Below are 15564 nucleotides of genomic sequence, written 5' to 3' on the forward strand. Positions count from 1 at the left end.
TAATAAATGTTTTGGAAAGCAGAAGATCACATTGTCTTGTACATGAAGTTAGAGAGGAGTTTAACTAATGGAATAGTCGCACAGTGCTACGTGTCATGAGTGGTGGTGGTGATGGAGGGTGTTGGTGATGGAGGTTGATGGTGATGGACGGTGGTGATGGGTGGTGGTGAGTGGTGGTGATGGAGGGTGGTGGTGATGGAGGTTGATGGTGATGGAGTATAAAGTAGCAGTAGCATGCCTACTACATACTCAATATTTAAACAACACCCTGTACATTGAGATCCTCCTCATCACCCTTTGTTATTCAATCTATGGCAGGTCTACAGCATATGTTATCATCATGATTGACCAGCGGTGCATTTGACCCGCCACCACAATAACAATGACAGGACCACCAATTAGGTTTCCCCTGTATTTCAAATACTGTACAAGTGCTATTGTGTGGCATTTTGGTTGGAATTTTTAATGATGAGAGAGCAGCTACATGGGGCTTAAGTCGAACAGTTGTGAGAAGGGCTAAAGCAGGTATCCGTGCTTGGCACCTTCGCATTAAGAGAGCACATGATCCACCGTCACAGTGGCAAAGAGCCTTACATACTCAGGGTCAAACTTAAGGGGGCCTAAGTAACCATCATGCATAACAGTGTAGTGAACGTGGAGGTGGAACAGAGAATGGCTCTCACTCACAGACACAGCTATAATTGACTTATAGTGATTTGGATGATCTTGTTGTAATAGGGATAATGAAAACAGGTAGCAGACGTGATGATGATGTTGATGATGATGATGATTGAGGTATGTACTGAAAGTGTTAGCTGCAGGGTGCAAATAGTAGTATGTACAAGCAAAATATCAAAATAGATCATCTTTCAACAAAAAGTAGAGCTCTACGTACAATACAGTTTATCAGATGCCGTTTTATTGTAGGAACTTTGCAGAGCACAACATTTCATGAGGTGAGGTAACAAGCAGCCAGATACTCAGCCCAATACAACAACAGCCTACAGTTCAGGAAGCATTTGAAAAAGCGAACAAATATTACCGGGCCAATTATATAGTTCTGCTGCTGAATGGCATGTTAGCAAAACTTCTTGCTATAGAATTGTTTCCTTGAACATTTGTTGAAAGTATGGGTTTAGAGCAGCAGTAAAGTGAAGAATACATAAGTCAATGCACCCCAAAGAAAATTCACTTAAATGCACACCTCTAATTTAAAATATAACTTTTAATGTCATTACTTAAAACATATATTACCGTGTGTTGGTGTAACAGTGTTTAAAACTAAATTAAACAAGGTATCTAAATCCCCATGGGATTTTAAACACTGTTACACCAACACTTGGTAATATATGTTTTAAGTAATAACATTAAAAGTTATATTTTAAATTAGAGGTGTGCATTTAAGTGAATTTTCCTTGGGGTACATTGACTTATGTATTCTTCACTTTACTGATTCACTTTCAGTTCACAGGTTGCACCCACTTTACAATTATCAAATGGATTATTTTGTTAATTAGTATGGTTTAAGTTGATCACTCCCTATCCCTATCCTCTTTTTTTCGTTTAGAGCAGCAGTAGCCAATTTCAGTCATCAAGTGCTACGAACAGGTCAGGTTTTCATGATATCCCTGCTTCAGCACACGTGGCTCACTCAGTGGCTCAGTCTGAGCCACTGATTGAGCCACCTGTGCTGAAGCAGGGATATCCTGAAAACCTGACCTGTTGGGATGGTAGCTCTTGAGGTCTGAAGTTGGCTACCCCTGGTTTCGAGAGATGATGCAATGTGCAGAAGCATGTTGGGAGATCTCCAGCAGATCATATTTCTTTAACAGGGCGCTTCCCGAACTGTACAGCAAGGTTGAGGCATCAGTGGTTGAGGAACTTGCACAGTCAAAAAGCAGTAGGGTACACCTCATTACTGACATGTGGAGTAAGGATTATGGAGGGGGTGACTACATGTCTGTTACTGCCCATTGGGTGTCTTTTCCTCTATCTAATAATAATTCTGTTGAATAGCAAGAGGGGGATACGTCAGTCAGTGGAAACAGTAGCAGCAACATGTTCCTTTTATTGATCATTCTGTTGCCATTGACTTCATAGCTTCATTATTCATATATATATACATTAACCTTTACCTGTAGAAATATACATAAAGAGTTAATGTTTATTGAAGTACATTAAAAAAAATTAAGAAAAAAAATCAGTTGCATCCTGAGCTGTAGGGAAATACAGGGCAATAATATAATAAACAGTATGTTGTCCCATGTAAAGTCCTGAGGCATTCTCCCTACAGTATGTCATATAAAAAATATAATGATGTACGGTGTACGTCAAGAAAGTGCCATCTCAGGGGCCCTGATGACGTACACCACCGCCCTATACTCTTTTTTTTATTTTTTAGTGGCTTTACGTGATTGTTTATTTATTTATAAATGTTTTATCAGGAAGTAATGCCGTGCCAGTCACTTGATAAAGGGCTTTGTACAGGTCGAAACGTCGTGCTACGACAGAATAACTTCTTCTTGTGCAAATCCACAGTGCCCTGGATCACCTTCTTGTTTCAGTATACAGGATCTCTCCAGATAGGTTTTTCCCTTAACCAGCTGCACCGGTGCCAAACGCAGTTATTATACTGCTGTTTATTTGTATTTCATTGGTGTGCAGCACTACACTCTCTTTTTGTTTGCCAGGAAGTAATACATTGAGAGTTACCGCTTGTTTTCAAGTATGTCCTGGGCATAGAGACGTACGTGATTGGCGCCCCAGATCTGATCATGTGATCGCCTCGGATCACACAGAGGTGGCACGACCCTCTGACACTGAAGGGGCTCATGTATAAAGCTGTATTATTGAAGAAGTACACAATTAAATTCTAAAGCGTTCAATAATTTGAACTATTTAATATACACAAATCCACCAAAAGTTATGTCATGCCACATTATATGCTTACATCACCGTAACTTAAAATATGGCAACATACAATGATAGAGACGCAGGATGAGAGATCATGATAAAGAACTTATCACCTGAGATCTGACTCCCAACGATTGTTCGTATTCCCAAGGTTCAGCAAAGTATCCGACCGCTGCTCCTTCTCTTACTGAGCACATCAGACCTGGAACAATCTACTTGAGACTCTCAAAGCCGCAACCAGTCTAAGCTCTTTCAAAACTAAAGCTGTCTCACATTTAAATCTGGTCTGTAACTGTGTCATACACCTAAAAGATAAAATATGTTAAACTGTTCATGCAATGTCTTTATACATGTAGCGGGGTACCCCCTGGCTACTATTCTACCCTATGGGCTGGCAGTAAACCCTGGTATTTACAGGTTTGCCAGTAGTTATCATGGGGTTTTCTCCTTCACCCTTGATACTGCACTTGAGTGATGGCAGGGAGTGGTACATCCTGTTGTAGCTGGGACAACGGGGTGCCTGCCTTCTGGCTGTACTTAAGGGCAGGACTGCCCTAAAGTTAGGAGGTTGTTCCTTCCCTCTGAGGAAGGCAGGTCACATGACTGGGAGCCTGAGATTGGGGCCTTCCCATGTGCTCTTCCCTCCGGGGATGAGTGAGTGTAGACTATACCTCTACCTCCGCTAGGGAGGTGGGGAAGAGCTAGGATGTCTGCGGGTGCCCTTCGCCAGTAGTGGCGGTCCAGGGACCATCTTCAGTGATAGCTGATCTGAGAGACTGTATCTGGCAGAAGACTGCTGAGTACCTGTTGTGTTACTGCAAAGTGTGTAGTAATAAACCATTCCTGTTTTGCAATATACCTCCGGCCTGGTGTGTGATCTAACTGCGGTGATAGGTAATCAGTTCTACCGTGGGAGATCATCTCCAGTTCCCTGGAGCCTACGGCAGATGGAGGCGCTGCACTGCTAAGGAGACATGTGCAGTATGTTCCTGTGTCCCCACTACCATCCGTGGATGACTCAGCCCTCCTGTTGCCAGCAGGTATATGCACCATACACCCTGTAATGGCCCCTATTTGCGATTGGGTGGGGGAACCACCATTACATATGTAGCGGGGTACCCCCTGGATACTAAATCTACCCAATGGTCTGCCAGTAGTTATCATGGGGTTTCCCCCCTTCTTCCTTTGGTACTGCACTTGAATGATGACAGGGGATGGCAGATCCTGTTGTGGTTGGGCCAACGGGATGCCCACCCTCTGGCTGTACTTAAGGGCAGGACCGTCCTAAAGTTAGGAGTTCAGTCCTTCCCGATGAGGAAGGAAGGTCACAACTGGGAGCCTGAAATTGGGACTCTTCCGTCCAGGAGGAGTAGTGTGACTATTCCTCTGCCTCCGCCAGGGAGGTGGGGAAGAGCTAGGACAGCTGCGGGTGCCCTGGGGCCGTTGTGACTGTCCAGGGACTATCTCCGGTGATACCTGAGAGCTGATATAAAAGACTGTGATCCGGCAGGTGACTGCTGAGTACCTGTACTTTACTGCACTAAGAGTAGTAATAAACCCGTTCCTGTTTTGCAATATACCTCCTGTCTAGTGTGTGATCTAACTGGGGGAGAGTTACAATTCTATCGTGGGAGATCGCCACCATATCCCTGGTGCCTACAGCAGATGGAGGTGCTGCACTGCTAAGATTTAACTTGGGGTATGGACCCCAGAAGCCTGTTCTAGAGTCCCAAAGTTACCGCGGACGGCTCGGCCCTCCTGTTGCCAGCAGGTATGCACCACCTACACCCAGTAATGGCCCTGATCTGCGATTGGGGGGCGAAACACTGTTACACATACATAGTGTATAACCCTGTTCACTTAAAGCTGCAGTTCAGGCAATATCCTGCATGTGTGTTTTTTTTAACAAATCAGTTCTGTAGTAAGAAAAAATACTTTTAGCATTTTCTGTTTTAAAAAAACAACTTTGAAAGACCAATTTTCTTGTATTCTATTTTAACAAACATGCTTGTTCCTATAGCAACGATTTACATTCCCCATATTTAAAGATGTCGCCAAACTTTGCTAATCAATAGACGGAGAACGAATTAACCGGCAGCTATGCAGTTTTTTTTTAGGTAAGTAGAGATTGCCCAGATAAAACTATTGAAGTTAAAAAAAAACTAAAAAAAAACAAAAAACGGGAGCCTGAACTGCAGCTTTAATGTAACCGTGTAGTTGTAACCTTGTATTTGTAACCATGTATTTGTCATCATAACTCTGTGCCCAGGACATATTTGAAAACGAGAGGTAACTCTCATTGTATTACTTCCTGGTAAAACATTTTTATAAATAAAGAAAGAAGGACAGGGACGGTGGTAACAGCAGCCCAGGACGCACGTAGCTGAGGGCAGGGTCTTCACTGGGGGCCCTCAAATGCTAACCGCACCAGCAACCTGTTCTCTCTCTCTCTCTCCCTGTGCAGAGGGAGCAGAGATGATGAAACCTTAGATTGTACTTTTCCCCCAAACCCTCAGCTGTTTAATGATTAACAGTGCACTAATATTGGGCACTCGATAAGGGTCATCACTGCTCTCAGTTTAGGTAGAGGAGCTGATGCACACAGGAACCCGCTGACTGGAGGACTCGGGGAGAAGTTATCCACGAATGCAACATCACTTTTGCCTGTGCACCAGGTAGATAAAGTCAAAGGTAAGTGAACACCCCCACCTCCGTCTCTCTAATTCAGGGCAACCAGTTGCCTGCGAGAAAAATGCGGCCAGTGAAGGGCTGGGAAGTGGCCATTAGGCTGTGATTATAGTTGCGGTGTGCGCGCATGATGTCACACGCGTGAAACATGCAATAGGCTGGAGGCGATCGTGAGGTCATTGGGAGGCGTGGCGGACGCATCACCAGGCTGGCCCTCTTTGGCTGAACCGCTCACGTGACGCAGCCGTCGCGTGAAAAAAACCCAAACTCAATTGTATTTTTGAAAATCGCCCGCTATGCCGCGCTCGCACCACGCACAGTAAGTGAGCCTTCATTGGTCTACACCACACGCACGCCCCCATATAATCGCGGCCTGCTAATTTCATACTAGTTGCTTAGGCAGCTAAGTGCAGCTTTTCACACTAGAAAAATCCCTTGTAAATTAGTGTAATGTTAATATGCAGTATATAGTGCAGATGTAATCAATGCTTCCAAAATGTTACATTTAAAGTCTTGAAATTACTTTATTGTATCTCAAATTGCATTGCATTAAACTCATGGCTTTCTACTCCTAAATGTTTTCTGATCTAGCCCATTTAGAGAACTATGTGAATAGAACATATCTAGTCTCTCTCTCTCTATGGTTAATGAGTGGCTCCTTTGAGGGCTCAGTGGCTACACATATGTACCTTGAAGTATATCAAGTTGGTCACCACTGCTTAGGGCTGGCTGGGAGTATGGCGGTTTCAGTACACTGTGTGTATACGTGGGGCCTCTGACCACCTCTGGAGCTGGCATCTCCTCCTGCTACCACGCAATGACGGGCCTTGATGATGCATCATCACATGATGCCACCTGATGCACGGGGCCTCTTGGCCACCCTTGTATCATGTCGCCAAGAAGATGCATTGTCACGTAGTAGCAGGAGGAGATGCTGGAACTTAGAGGCCCTGCCCCAGCCCAACTCCATTTAAATGTTTTGGTGGTTAAGAACCACAACATTTAACCTGTGATTATGGAAGCTGGGCCAGGGGAGATTGCAGGGCCTCTACAAGCGCGAGGACAGGTATCCGGCCGCTCCTCCTTCTCTTACCGTGCACCCCAAAACTGGAACAACCTACCAGAGACTCTTACATCCACCACCAGTCTAAGTTCTTTCAAATCTAAGGCTGTCACACATTTTAATCTGGTCTGTAACTGTTTCATTCGCCTATAATATAAATTATCTTTAACTGTGCATGCAATGTCTTGTATATAATGTATACCCTGCTCATTATGTAACTGTATTTGTAACCATGTATTATTTGTCTTAACTCTGTGCCCAGGACATACTGAGAGGTAACTCTCAAGGTATTACTTCCTGGTAAAATATTTTATAAATAAATAAATATTTGCATCGCCGGCACCGTCATCAAGCCGGCCCTGCCACTGCTATAGAGCATGGATGGCAAACTCCAGTCCTGAAGGGCCACAAATGGCCTGGTATTAGAGATATCCCTGCTTCAGCACAGGTGGCTCAGTCAGTACTGTGCTGAAGCAGGGATAGCCTTATAACCCGACCTGTTGGTGGCCATTGAAGACTGGAGTTGGCCACACCTGTTGTAGAAGATAACAAAGTTCATTACAAAGTTTATTAACAAAAATGTTGTATAGCAGATATAGCCAGGTCCCCTCTGGGAGTCCCCCTTGTTTCCCTTCACCTCTGCTGAGTGTGGGAGGGCGGTTGCGGTGGCGATCGGATCGCCAGAAGCTCCGGCAGCTCCCTCTGCAGAGTGTCGCCATTTTGTGTATCTCATCGCGCATGCGCAAAGTTGGCGCAGAGCAGCCCCTTAGGCTGGTGGCCATGTCAGGGGAGCGCACGCATGCACAGAAGATAGAGCAAGCGGCAGTCAGTACAGGGAAGATGCTCCATGGGGACTACAGCCCCCAGCATGCAGAGGGGCATGCCCGGGTACCTATACACCAGTGCACCAACCATTTAGACCTGGACTAGTGGGTAGCACTCTCTCACACATTGGGGTTGGGTGTGGGACTCTTTGGGACACGGTGGTGGGTTACGGCCCTGTGAGGCTTGATGGGTAGCTGTAACTAGTAGCATTATTATTATTACCATTATGATATGGTCATCAGTTAAGGTTATTGTTATTTTATACAGTGTGTGTGTGTATTAGTAAATTTGGTTCCTGAGAGGGGCTCCTCCTACTACGTTGGGATCCCTCTCAGGTGGAGGCACTGCACCGAGATTATTGTTGCTATATCACCCCGGGCTCCCCGTGGCGGAGGCTTGAGATCTCCGTGAGCCAACAGGTAATGCCAGCACCAGTAGCCTCTCTACACTAGGGGGAAAGAGAGCTACACATACAGTATGTGATAATATATCATCATTTCACAATTAACTATAAAATCATACCCCAAAAGTTTGGATAGTAGATAATTTCATAGCTCACATTTCATCGTAGTCTAATAAATGCTAATGAAGGCAAAATATGTACAGTAGATGTAGTTTCAATTAGATTACAAATATGTAAAGCATAATAATATAGGTATATAAGATCAAACCCAGTTTAACTCTACGTGTAAATTATGAGCTACATTCGAATACAACATTTCATGAAAAACATTGTGCAGGTTATCTTTCTCTTTGTGTTAATTAAATCTGCCAGCCTTGAGAGGTCTTTAACCTCTGCACCTAACAGTCAGCAAGCAAAGGAAGTTATACAGTTAGCACTGGCACAAGATGTTACAAGAGAGAAATGTTACATCAAATAAGATTGTGAAGTATCATCATAAAAGTCCCCTATAATGTAACAGCAGGTTTTAATATATGTTGTTTTACACACATTGCAGTGCACTGTGCAATATATTAGCATGTTACAAAAATAAAAAAAAGATAATTTCTAAGGAGAAATAAAACTAAATAAAATTAAAGCAGAGTGCTGAGTATTTTAAAGCATTCTTTGATTTGCTGTGATAAATTAGTGGGGGCAAAGAAATGTGTTTAATAGGGTATCCTTATACCATTCCCCTTATGCCATGAGGGATCGTACTTCAGAGTCTCTTATTATGACGTTCTGGGAACGTCATGCAATTAATGCTCATTTTCTAGGGAGAGATTGTGTTAACTATTCGTATCACTGGGGGCTGGTCACAGCGGTGTGTTTGCAACCCCAGCGATCTCGTGGTCCCGATCCTGGATTACCGCTGCCCTTCTGGTACATGAAGAGTTAATTTAAATTCTTATATTTAATATCTAAATTCTCCTAACATTTGTGGGAGCCTGTACACTTTACCTGCGCTCCTCCCTTTATGAAGTATACTGCTGGTAAAAGGACTGGCCTTACATATATGGAAAACAAAAGAACAGAGCCTGCGCTCCTACCAATTTGGGCTCAAATATACTAGTGACGTGTTTACATTTAGAACCTACGTCTGTGTGACACGGGAGTCATTTGGAGTTGCGTATTTGAACAAAACATGGTTCAAGCCGCCAACCTCGTCAAGGTGAACTCCGTTTAACAGGTACTTACACTGAATATATGCAATTTTGTATTGTCTTGTGCACTAAACTAAGCACATGATTATAGTCTTTGTGCACTACAGAGAATATATTGTCAGTAGCTGACGACTATCGGTACCACACAATATCCCTACCCATTAGGGTCAAACTGGACCGAAATAGCCCTTTAAGTGGTTGTGTGTGGTATGTGTCCGTTATTAGCTTTCCTTTATTTTAATTGATTTTATATTTTTGTGTGTGTGTGTTCATTTGTTGTTGCATATACTTAATAAAAGATTTTAATATATGGATTTGGAGTGGCTATATATGGGATCTAATTATCCCACGGATTGAATACTTCCGGCCACTATACCACTAGTTATCATTGGTTAATATTGAGTGCAGTCAGGTGTCTTTGTTGGTTGATTCCTTATAACCTTTTTTTGTATACATACATGTATCCCTTGTGCACCTATTAACCTTTACTGTTCCTAATTGTATTAGGAGAGCATTAGGTACCTTTCTTGTAAAAGTTTACAAGCTTCCACAAATGATAGGCCAATTATTTTCCTTGCTTCATACTCCATAAGGGCATTTAATCACGATGTTACTGATACATTGCGCCATAGGGGGAGGTTTTTGGCTCGCCTGGTTTCTGCTTTACTGAGCAGTTCTCCAATTCTCCAATTTGCATAAAGGTATAATACACCTTATTGTCAGTCTACACTTCACCCTCCACTGAACAGCAAGTGAGTGTCTATGGCTGACAGAAAGTGGAGATGTGTAAGTTTTAATATTTTACACTGGGGTATTGGTGCACCCACCGTTCACCTGTATAATAGGGGAACTCTGATACTGACTTTGGCCAACTTTTAATTGCACTAAATCACAAAAGCATATGCTTCATTTATTTAATCCCTTCAGGGCACTTTCACATATTTCACAAAGTTTAGTCCACATGACAATAAGAAATTACATATATTCAGTGTAGGTACCTGCAGGGCCACCGACAGGGGGGGAGAGCCGGGACAGGTGTCCGGGGTCCGGTGGCTGCGGGGGGCCAGGCTGCTAGTCCTGTAGTTGCTGCCAGGCCTGGCTCTCCCCCAGCTGCGGGCCTCCCTCACAGACTGTCCCACGCTGAGCTTCTGATGCTGGTGTGCAATGGGCCTTTCTGATGTTGGCACGCGCCAGAAGCAAGCTGGGTTGTCGAGTTTTTATATATATTTGGGGGTTGTATTTTTTTTAATATGTATTTGGGGGGTTGTGGGTGTCGCAACTTCCGGCGTGAGCCGACTTCACAGAGCCCGGCGTGAGACAGTACAGGAGAGAGGCAGACAAGCAGCTGGGGAGACGTCGGGCTCAGCGGCAACAAGAGGCCCGACCAGCACCAGCCAGGCCGTCCCGCAGCCACCGCCAGGATAGTGAGGGAGAGAGGCAGCAGCTGGGGGTCGGCAACTTGCAGAGAGCCACACCCCTCCCCTTCCTAGCCACCGACAGGACAGTGAGGAAGAGAGGCCCAATGTAAGTGTACAGTGTACAGTACAGGCATACCCCGCTTTAAGGACACTCACTTTAAGTACACTCGCGAGTAAGTACATATCGCCCAATAGTCAAACGGAAGCTCACGCATGCGCCTGTCAGCACGTCCTGAACAGCAATACTGGCTCCCTACCTGTACCGAAGCTGTGCACAAGCGGGGAGACTACAGAGCCTGTTACAAATGCGTTATTTACATCATTTATGCACGTATATGATGATTTCAGTACAGTACATGTATCGTAAGTGGGAAAAGGGGAGTGTTTCACTTTAAGTACATTTTCACTTTACATACATGCTCCGGTCCCATTGCGTACGTTAATGCGGGGTATGCCTGTATACTGTACACAGTATACAGTACAGTATATAATGTAAATGTAAGTGTACAGTATAAGTCTGAGCGCCGGGGGGGAACGAGCGGCCGGGGACAGGGGGAAGGAGCGCCGGGGACAGTGAGCATGGGGACAGGGGGGATGTAGGGGGGGACAGTGATGAGGGGTGCAGGGGGGGACAGTGATGAGCGGTGCAGGGGGGGAGAGTGCAATTGGGTGCAGGGGGGGAGAGTGATGAGAGGTGCAGGGGGGAGAGTGATGAGAGGTGCAGTGGGGGGGAGAGTGATGTGAGGTGCAGGGCGGAGAGTCATGTGAGGTGCAGGGGGGGGAAGTAATGTGAGGTGGAGGGGGGAGAGAGTCATGTGAGGTGCAGGGGGGGGAAGTAATGTGAGGTGGAGGGGGAGAGAGTCATGTGAGGTGCAGAGAGGGAGAGTCATGTGAGGTGCAGGGGAGGAGAGATGTGAGGTGCAGGGGGGACAGTGATGTGAGATGCAGTGGGGGGGAGTGATGTAAGGTGCAGGGTGGGAGAGTCATGTGAGGTGGAGGGGGGGAGAATCATGGGGAGGTGCAGGGGGGGAAATAATGTGAGGTGCAGGGGGGGAGAGTCATGTGAGGTGCAGGGGGGGAGAGATGTGAGGTGCAGGGGGGAGAGTGATGTGAGGTACAGGGGGGGGAGAGTGATGTGAGGTACAGGGGGGGGGGAGAGTGATGTGAGGTACAGGGGGGGTGGAGAGTGATGTGAGGTACAGGGGGGGAGAGTGATGGGAGATGCAGGGGGGAGAGTGATGTGAGGTGCATAAGGGGGAGAGTGATGTGAGGTGCAGGGGGGGCGGGTGATGTGAGGTGCAGGGGGGGGAGAGTCATGTGCAGTGCTGTGAAGGGGGGGAGCGGAGCTTAACGGGGGAAACAAAGCTGGCAATGGGGGGGGGGGTGGAGCTGGGGAGGGGAGCAGAGACAGAGGGGGAGCGGGAAGATTAAATCCCGGGCAATGCCGGGTATATCAGCTAGTATACAATATAATAGAAACACTGCATATCAAAAACCATTGTCTGCTTCAAAGCAACACCAGATGAAGAGGCATGAGCCCTGAGATGTCATACTACTGCCTCGTTCTGCCACTTTATCTTTTATTGTTATTATGATTGTCTATATTACTATTTCAGTTTTGTGTATGTATATTTTATTCAATATTTCTTTGTAGATTTTTTCTTATATAGTACAATATAATGTTTTCATCTAATGATCAGATAGAGCTTCCAAGAACAGAACTTCTGAACTGAGAAGAGTCAGGACCTTCTTTAGCCAACGCGTATATATGGTATGTTTTTTTGCCAACCTAATCGCTAAATTGTATTTACGTAGCAACTTTACATTTTTCTATTCCAATGACTCCCTGATCTCCGCATCCACATGAAAGGGTCAGCTATCTTCATTCTTGTTCTCTTCTACTTTATCTTGTCAATATGAATAACTCTGTTCTTTATTCAACTCATAACTAATATGCTCCTGATGGACATACTCATTCCTCTAATACCCAATCATAGTTAAACTCACAACCACACTTTCCCTACTCCTTCACTTGCTCCTCACCTGTAGATGAAATCCCACAATCAGTTCCTCTTTGAATCATGTCCCTTTATATCTTAAACAGTACAATTACTCCTATCACATGTATAAACCTACAACATCTGTCTTGAAATCCTACCATGGAATGAATAGGTTCAGACGTAAACATCAACTGCACATGGGGATCATGGTGACAAATAAGCTCAGATGCTTTTATTAGATCTTTCCACAGCCTCTTCATCAGGGGTAGGAAATGTTGTCTTCTGTCTGCACCCCTGATCTAATAAAAGAAAGCACCTGAGTTTATTACAAATATGAAAAAAGTGTACCATTCATTTCCATAGAGACTTGAAAAATGGCCTTACATGTTCTTCAACATCCTTACTCTTTTACTAACTGTTGACAAGTTGGACAACTGCTTCAATGCAAAGGTTGAGTCTATTCCATTTGCTGACCCTGCTACTGTTAATTCCCTTTCTTCACGTTCTTGAGTTTATTTGTATTCACAAGAAAGCTGTATGATGGTTCTCCTCTTCCCTCTCCCCCCTCCTGTTTCTCCTGTACTGATGTACAATAGCAGGCTTCATAGTTCCAATGTTGTAGGGTAGGATGGGAAGTTTTTTTTGTTTTCAAATTCTGCACAAACACTGCCATTGTATCCTATGTGAACTCTTCGATATTCTGTGTCATAGTGAATATGTTACGTTTTCTGGGAGAACGGTGAAGCCTGCTACATCTGTATCTATGTATTCCTTCTCATTGTCCATTTCACTATCTCTTGGTTAGCTCCAGGTCTCTACTTTGTGACCTCTCATTTTTCTCCCTGTACGCTCCCGATGGATTAACCACTAATTTGGTTATCTGTGCATGAAGCTAACACGTAGATTAACTGTCACATTTCTTATCAACTTCAATGTTTCTATATTACACATTTACTCAAAACTTGAATGAAGTGTCTGTCCTTCTCCCCTCAGTGCAAGATGCTGCAACAGACTGTGCTGCTGCTGACACTGTCAGTAATTGGGGGATACTGTGCCACATGTGGTGAGTTGTTACATGCAGATAAAACTATTTACCAAGGTAAAAACCAAACTGTGGAGGACGTGGCCATACCGATGTATCAGTTTTCATTGTCCCCTCTGCGGGGATATTTAACTATATTCTGCTCCAACACCGCCATTGAAGTCTATGGAAACGTTGTGATCTTCAGCATTATAACAGGATATGTTGTGTTATCTAGGGGAATAACCCACTAAGGGGGGGATTTTGGTCCGAAGACGGTCAGAACAGCTGTTTTAGAAACTTGTGAAGCTCTATATAAAAACATATTTTCTGATGCCACATTTTAACAAGCCTATGTGAACTGTAATTATTACTCTTGACTTTGTATGTCTCTTCAGGAATATCAACATGAGGTTCTAGTTTTTACGGGGAGTCGTAAAAAATATCTTTCATGTCATCTTATGATAATAAATATATAAGTGTAGCAGAGTCCCCCCCCCTTACCTCCGGTGAGGGGGAACTGCTTCAATGCCCGCTGGAGCTCCGCATCGTATCGAGAGTACGGGGGTGGCTTGCTCCCTTAGGCCCCAGCTAGGCCCTGAGTCATCCCAGCGGAGTGTTGCAGGGAAGGCCCCAGATTGGGCCATTAGTGTATTATAGTTCTTTTGCACTGGTGACAGGACGGCCACGCGGTGCCCTGCGGCCTGCGACCAGGTCACAGGATCCAGGACATTCAAGTGAGACACTCAAGATGGAGCTCACCCACGAGGCAGATAAGGACCCTAAAGAGCAAAGGGATTGATGTCGGAGGCCTGCTGCGTGAGACCTGACTGTTCCTTACCTCTGTGATTGGTTCCTGTGAGGGGTTATCCCACCAACCCTGGGATCCCTCATAGGTGGAGGCACTGCACTAATAAGGAGAAAGAGCTCACCCCAGGCTCCCATCGGTGGAGGCTTAGGCCTCCTGTGAGCAAACAGGTATAGCAGCATGCCTAGTTTCCCTTAGACATAGGGATAAGGGCCTACATTTGGAAGCACTGCTGAGATTCAGACCTGGGGTGCCCGATATAGCAGAACAATATTTAGGGAACCATGTTTGTACCCTCCAAACAAGAAATCCATCATTGGGCCGTGGAGTTCCAAGAATTTCTCCGTCGCGGTGGGGGATGTCCCGCCCGGTACGCCCCCAAAGCAAGTCTGCACCTCACTAAGGTGGTTTCCTGGTTTAGCCGGAGCCCGGCCCCTAGGCTGAAAGTTGGACTCTACCTACCATTGGAGTATAGTCATAGTTGCAGCTGGCAACAAATTATGTGAAGATGATGGACCCCAGGCCCTGCATTTTCCGGAAGCCCTGCCCAAGGGTTGCCCGTTGATTTATCCAGACCTACCTATACCAATGGTGGTTTTCAGTCTGGGACCCACACCCGAGGTACCTTCGAAGGTTGAATTACTACACCTCGCCGATAGCCCCAGACAGAACGAAGCGAATCCAGGGCCAGCTCACAGCGGGCGGTTGGAGTGCCATTGTCGACGCCCGTATTGGAGGCACTAATATAGAGGAAGTATTACAGAGCTTGGCTGACAAGATTGCGCAGTCCTCCCAGGGTCATCACTATCGCAAGTTGAAAGCCTTCTCTGGGGTGCAGCCCACGCCAATGGGAGAAGAGGCATTTGCGGAGTTGAGACCATGTGGTGCAAGTGCTGCCAGAATGGACTTGCATGGACGCTATCAAGATACAGCAAATCGTGGATTGTCTGAGGCCCCCGGCCGCCAACATAGTGCAATTATATCATGACTGCCTTGAAGAGGCCGATGCCCAAGATCTGATTTGGGCCTTAACCAAAGCCTATGGCACTAAAGACGACCCCATTGCGTTGTTGACACAGCTTCACGCTCACAAGTAAACGGAGGGGGAAGAATTATCCAAATTTCTTTGATGGCTGCAATTGGCACTGTGGACCCTGGTCAACAAGAAGGTCATCCGCGTGGTGGAACTAGATGATTATCGCACCCCTGGAGCCATGGCCTTC

At 45.4% G+C, this 15564-nt stretch overlaps 1 protein-coding gene across 2 annotated transcripts in view; it reads left to right on the forward strand.

Annotated features, from left to right (window-relative positions):
* The first annotated feature begins 5453 nt into the window (after positions 1-5453).
* Positions 5454-15564, forward strand: part of LOC142498872 (intelectin-1-like) — a 43850-nt gene continuing 33739 nt past the window's right edge. Inside the window, exons 1-3 of one of the 2 annotated variants that reach the window (XM_075607490.1) lie at positions 5454-5604; positions 12213-12283; positions 13506-13575. In XM_075607490.1, the coding sequence (XP_075463605.1) occupies positions 12281-12283; positions 13506-13575 (73 nt within the window). In that variant the 5' untranslated portion in view covers positions 5454-5604; positions 12213-12280. Of the gene's footprint in view, positions 5605-10593; positions 10619-12212; positions 12284-13505; positions 13576-15564 lie in introns of those variants that run through there. The other variant, XM_075607491.1, reaches the window with a different exon arrangement.

This window comes from Ascaphus truei, chromosome 7 (genome assembly GCF_040206685.1).
Source record: "Ascaphus truei isolate aAscTru1 chromosome 7, aAscTru1.hap1, whole genome shotgun sequence".
In the NCBI taxonomy this organism is placed as follows: Eukaryota; Metazoa; Chordata; class Amphibia; order Anura; family Ascaphidae; genus Ascaphus; species Ascaphus truei.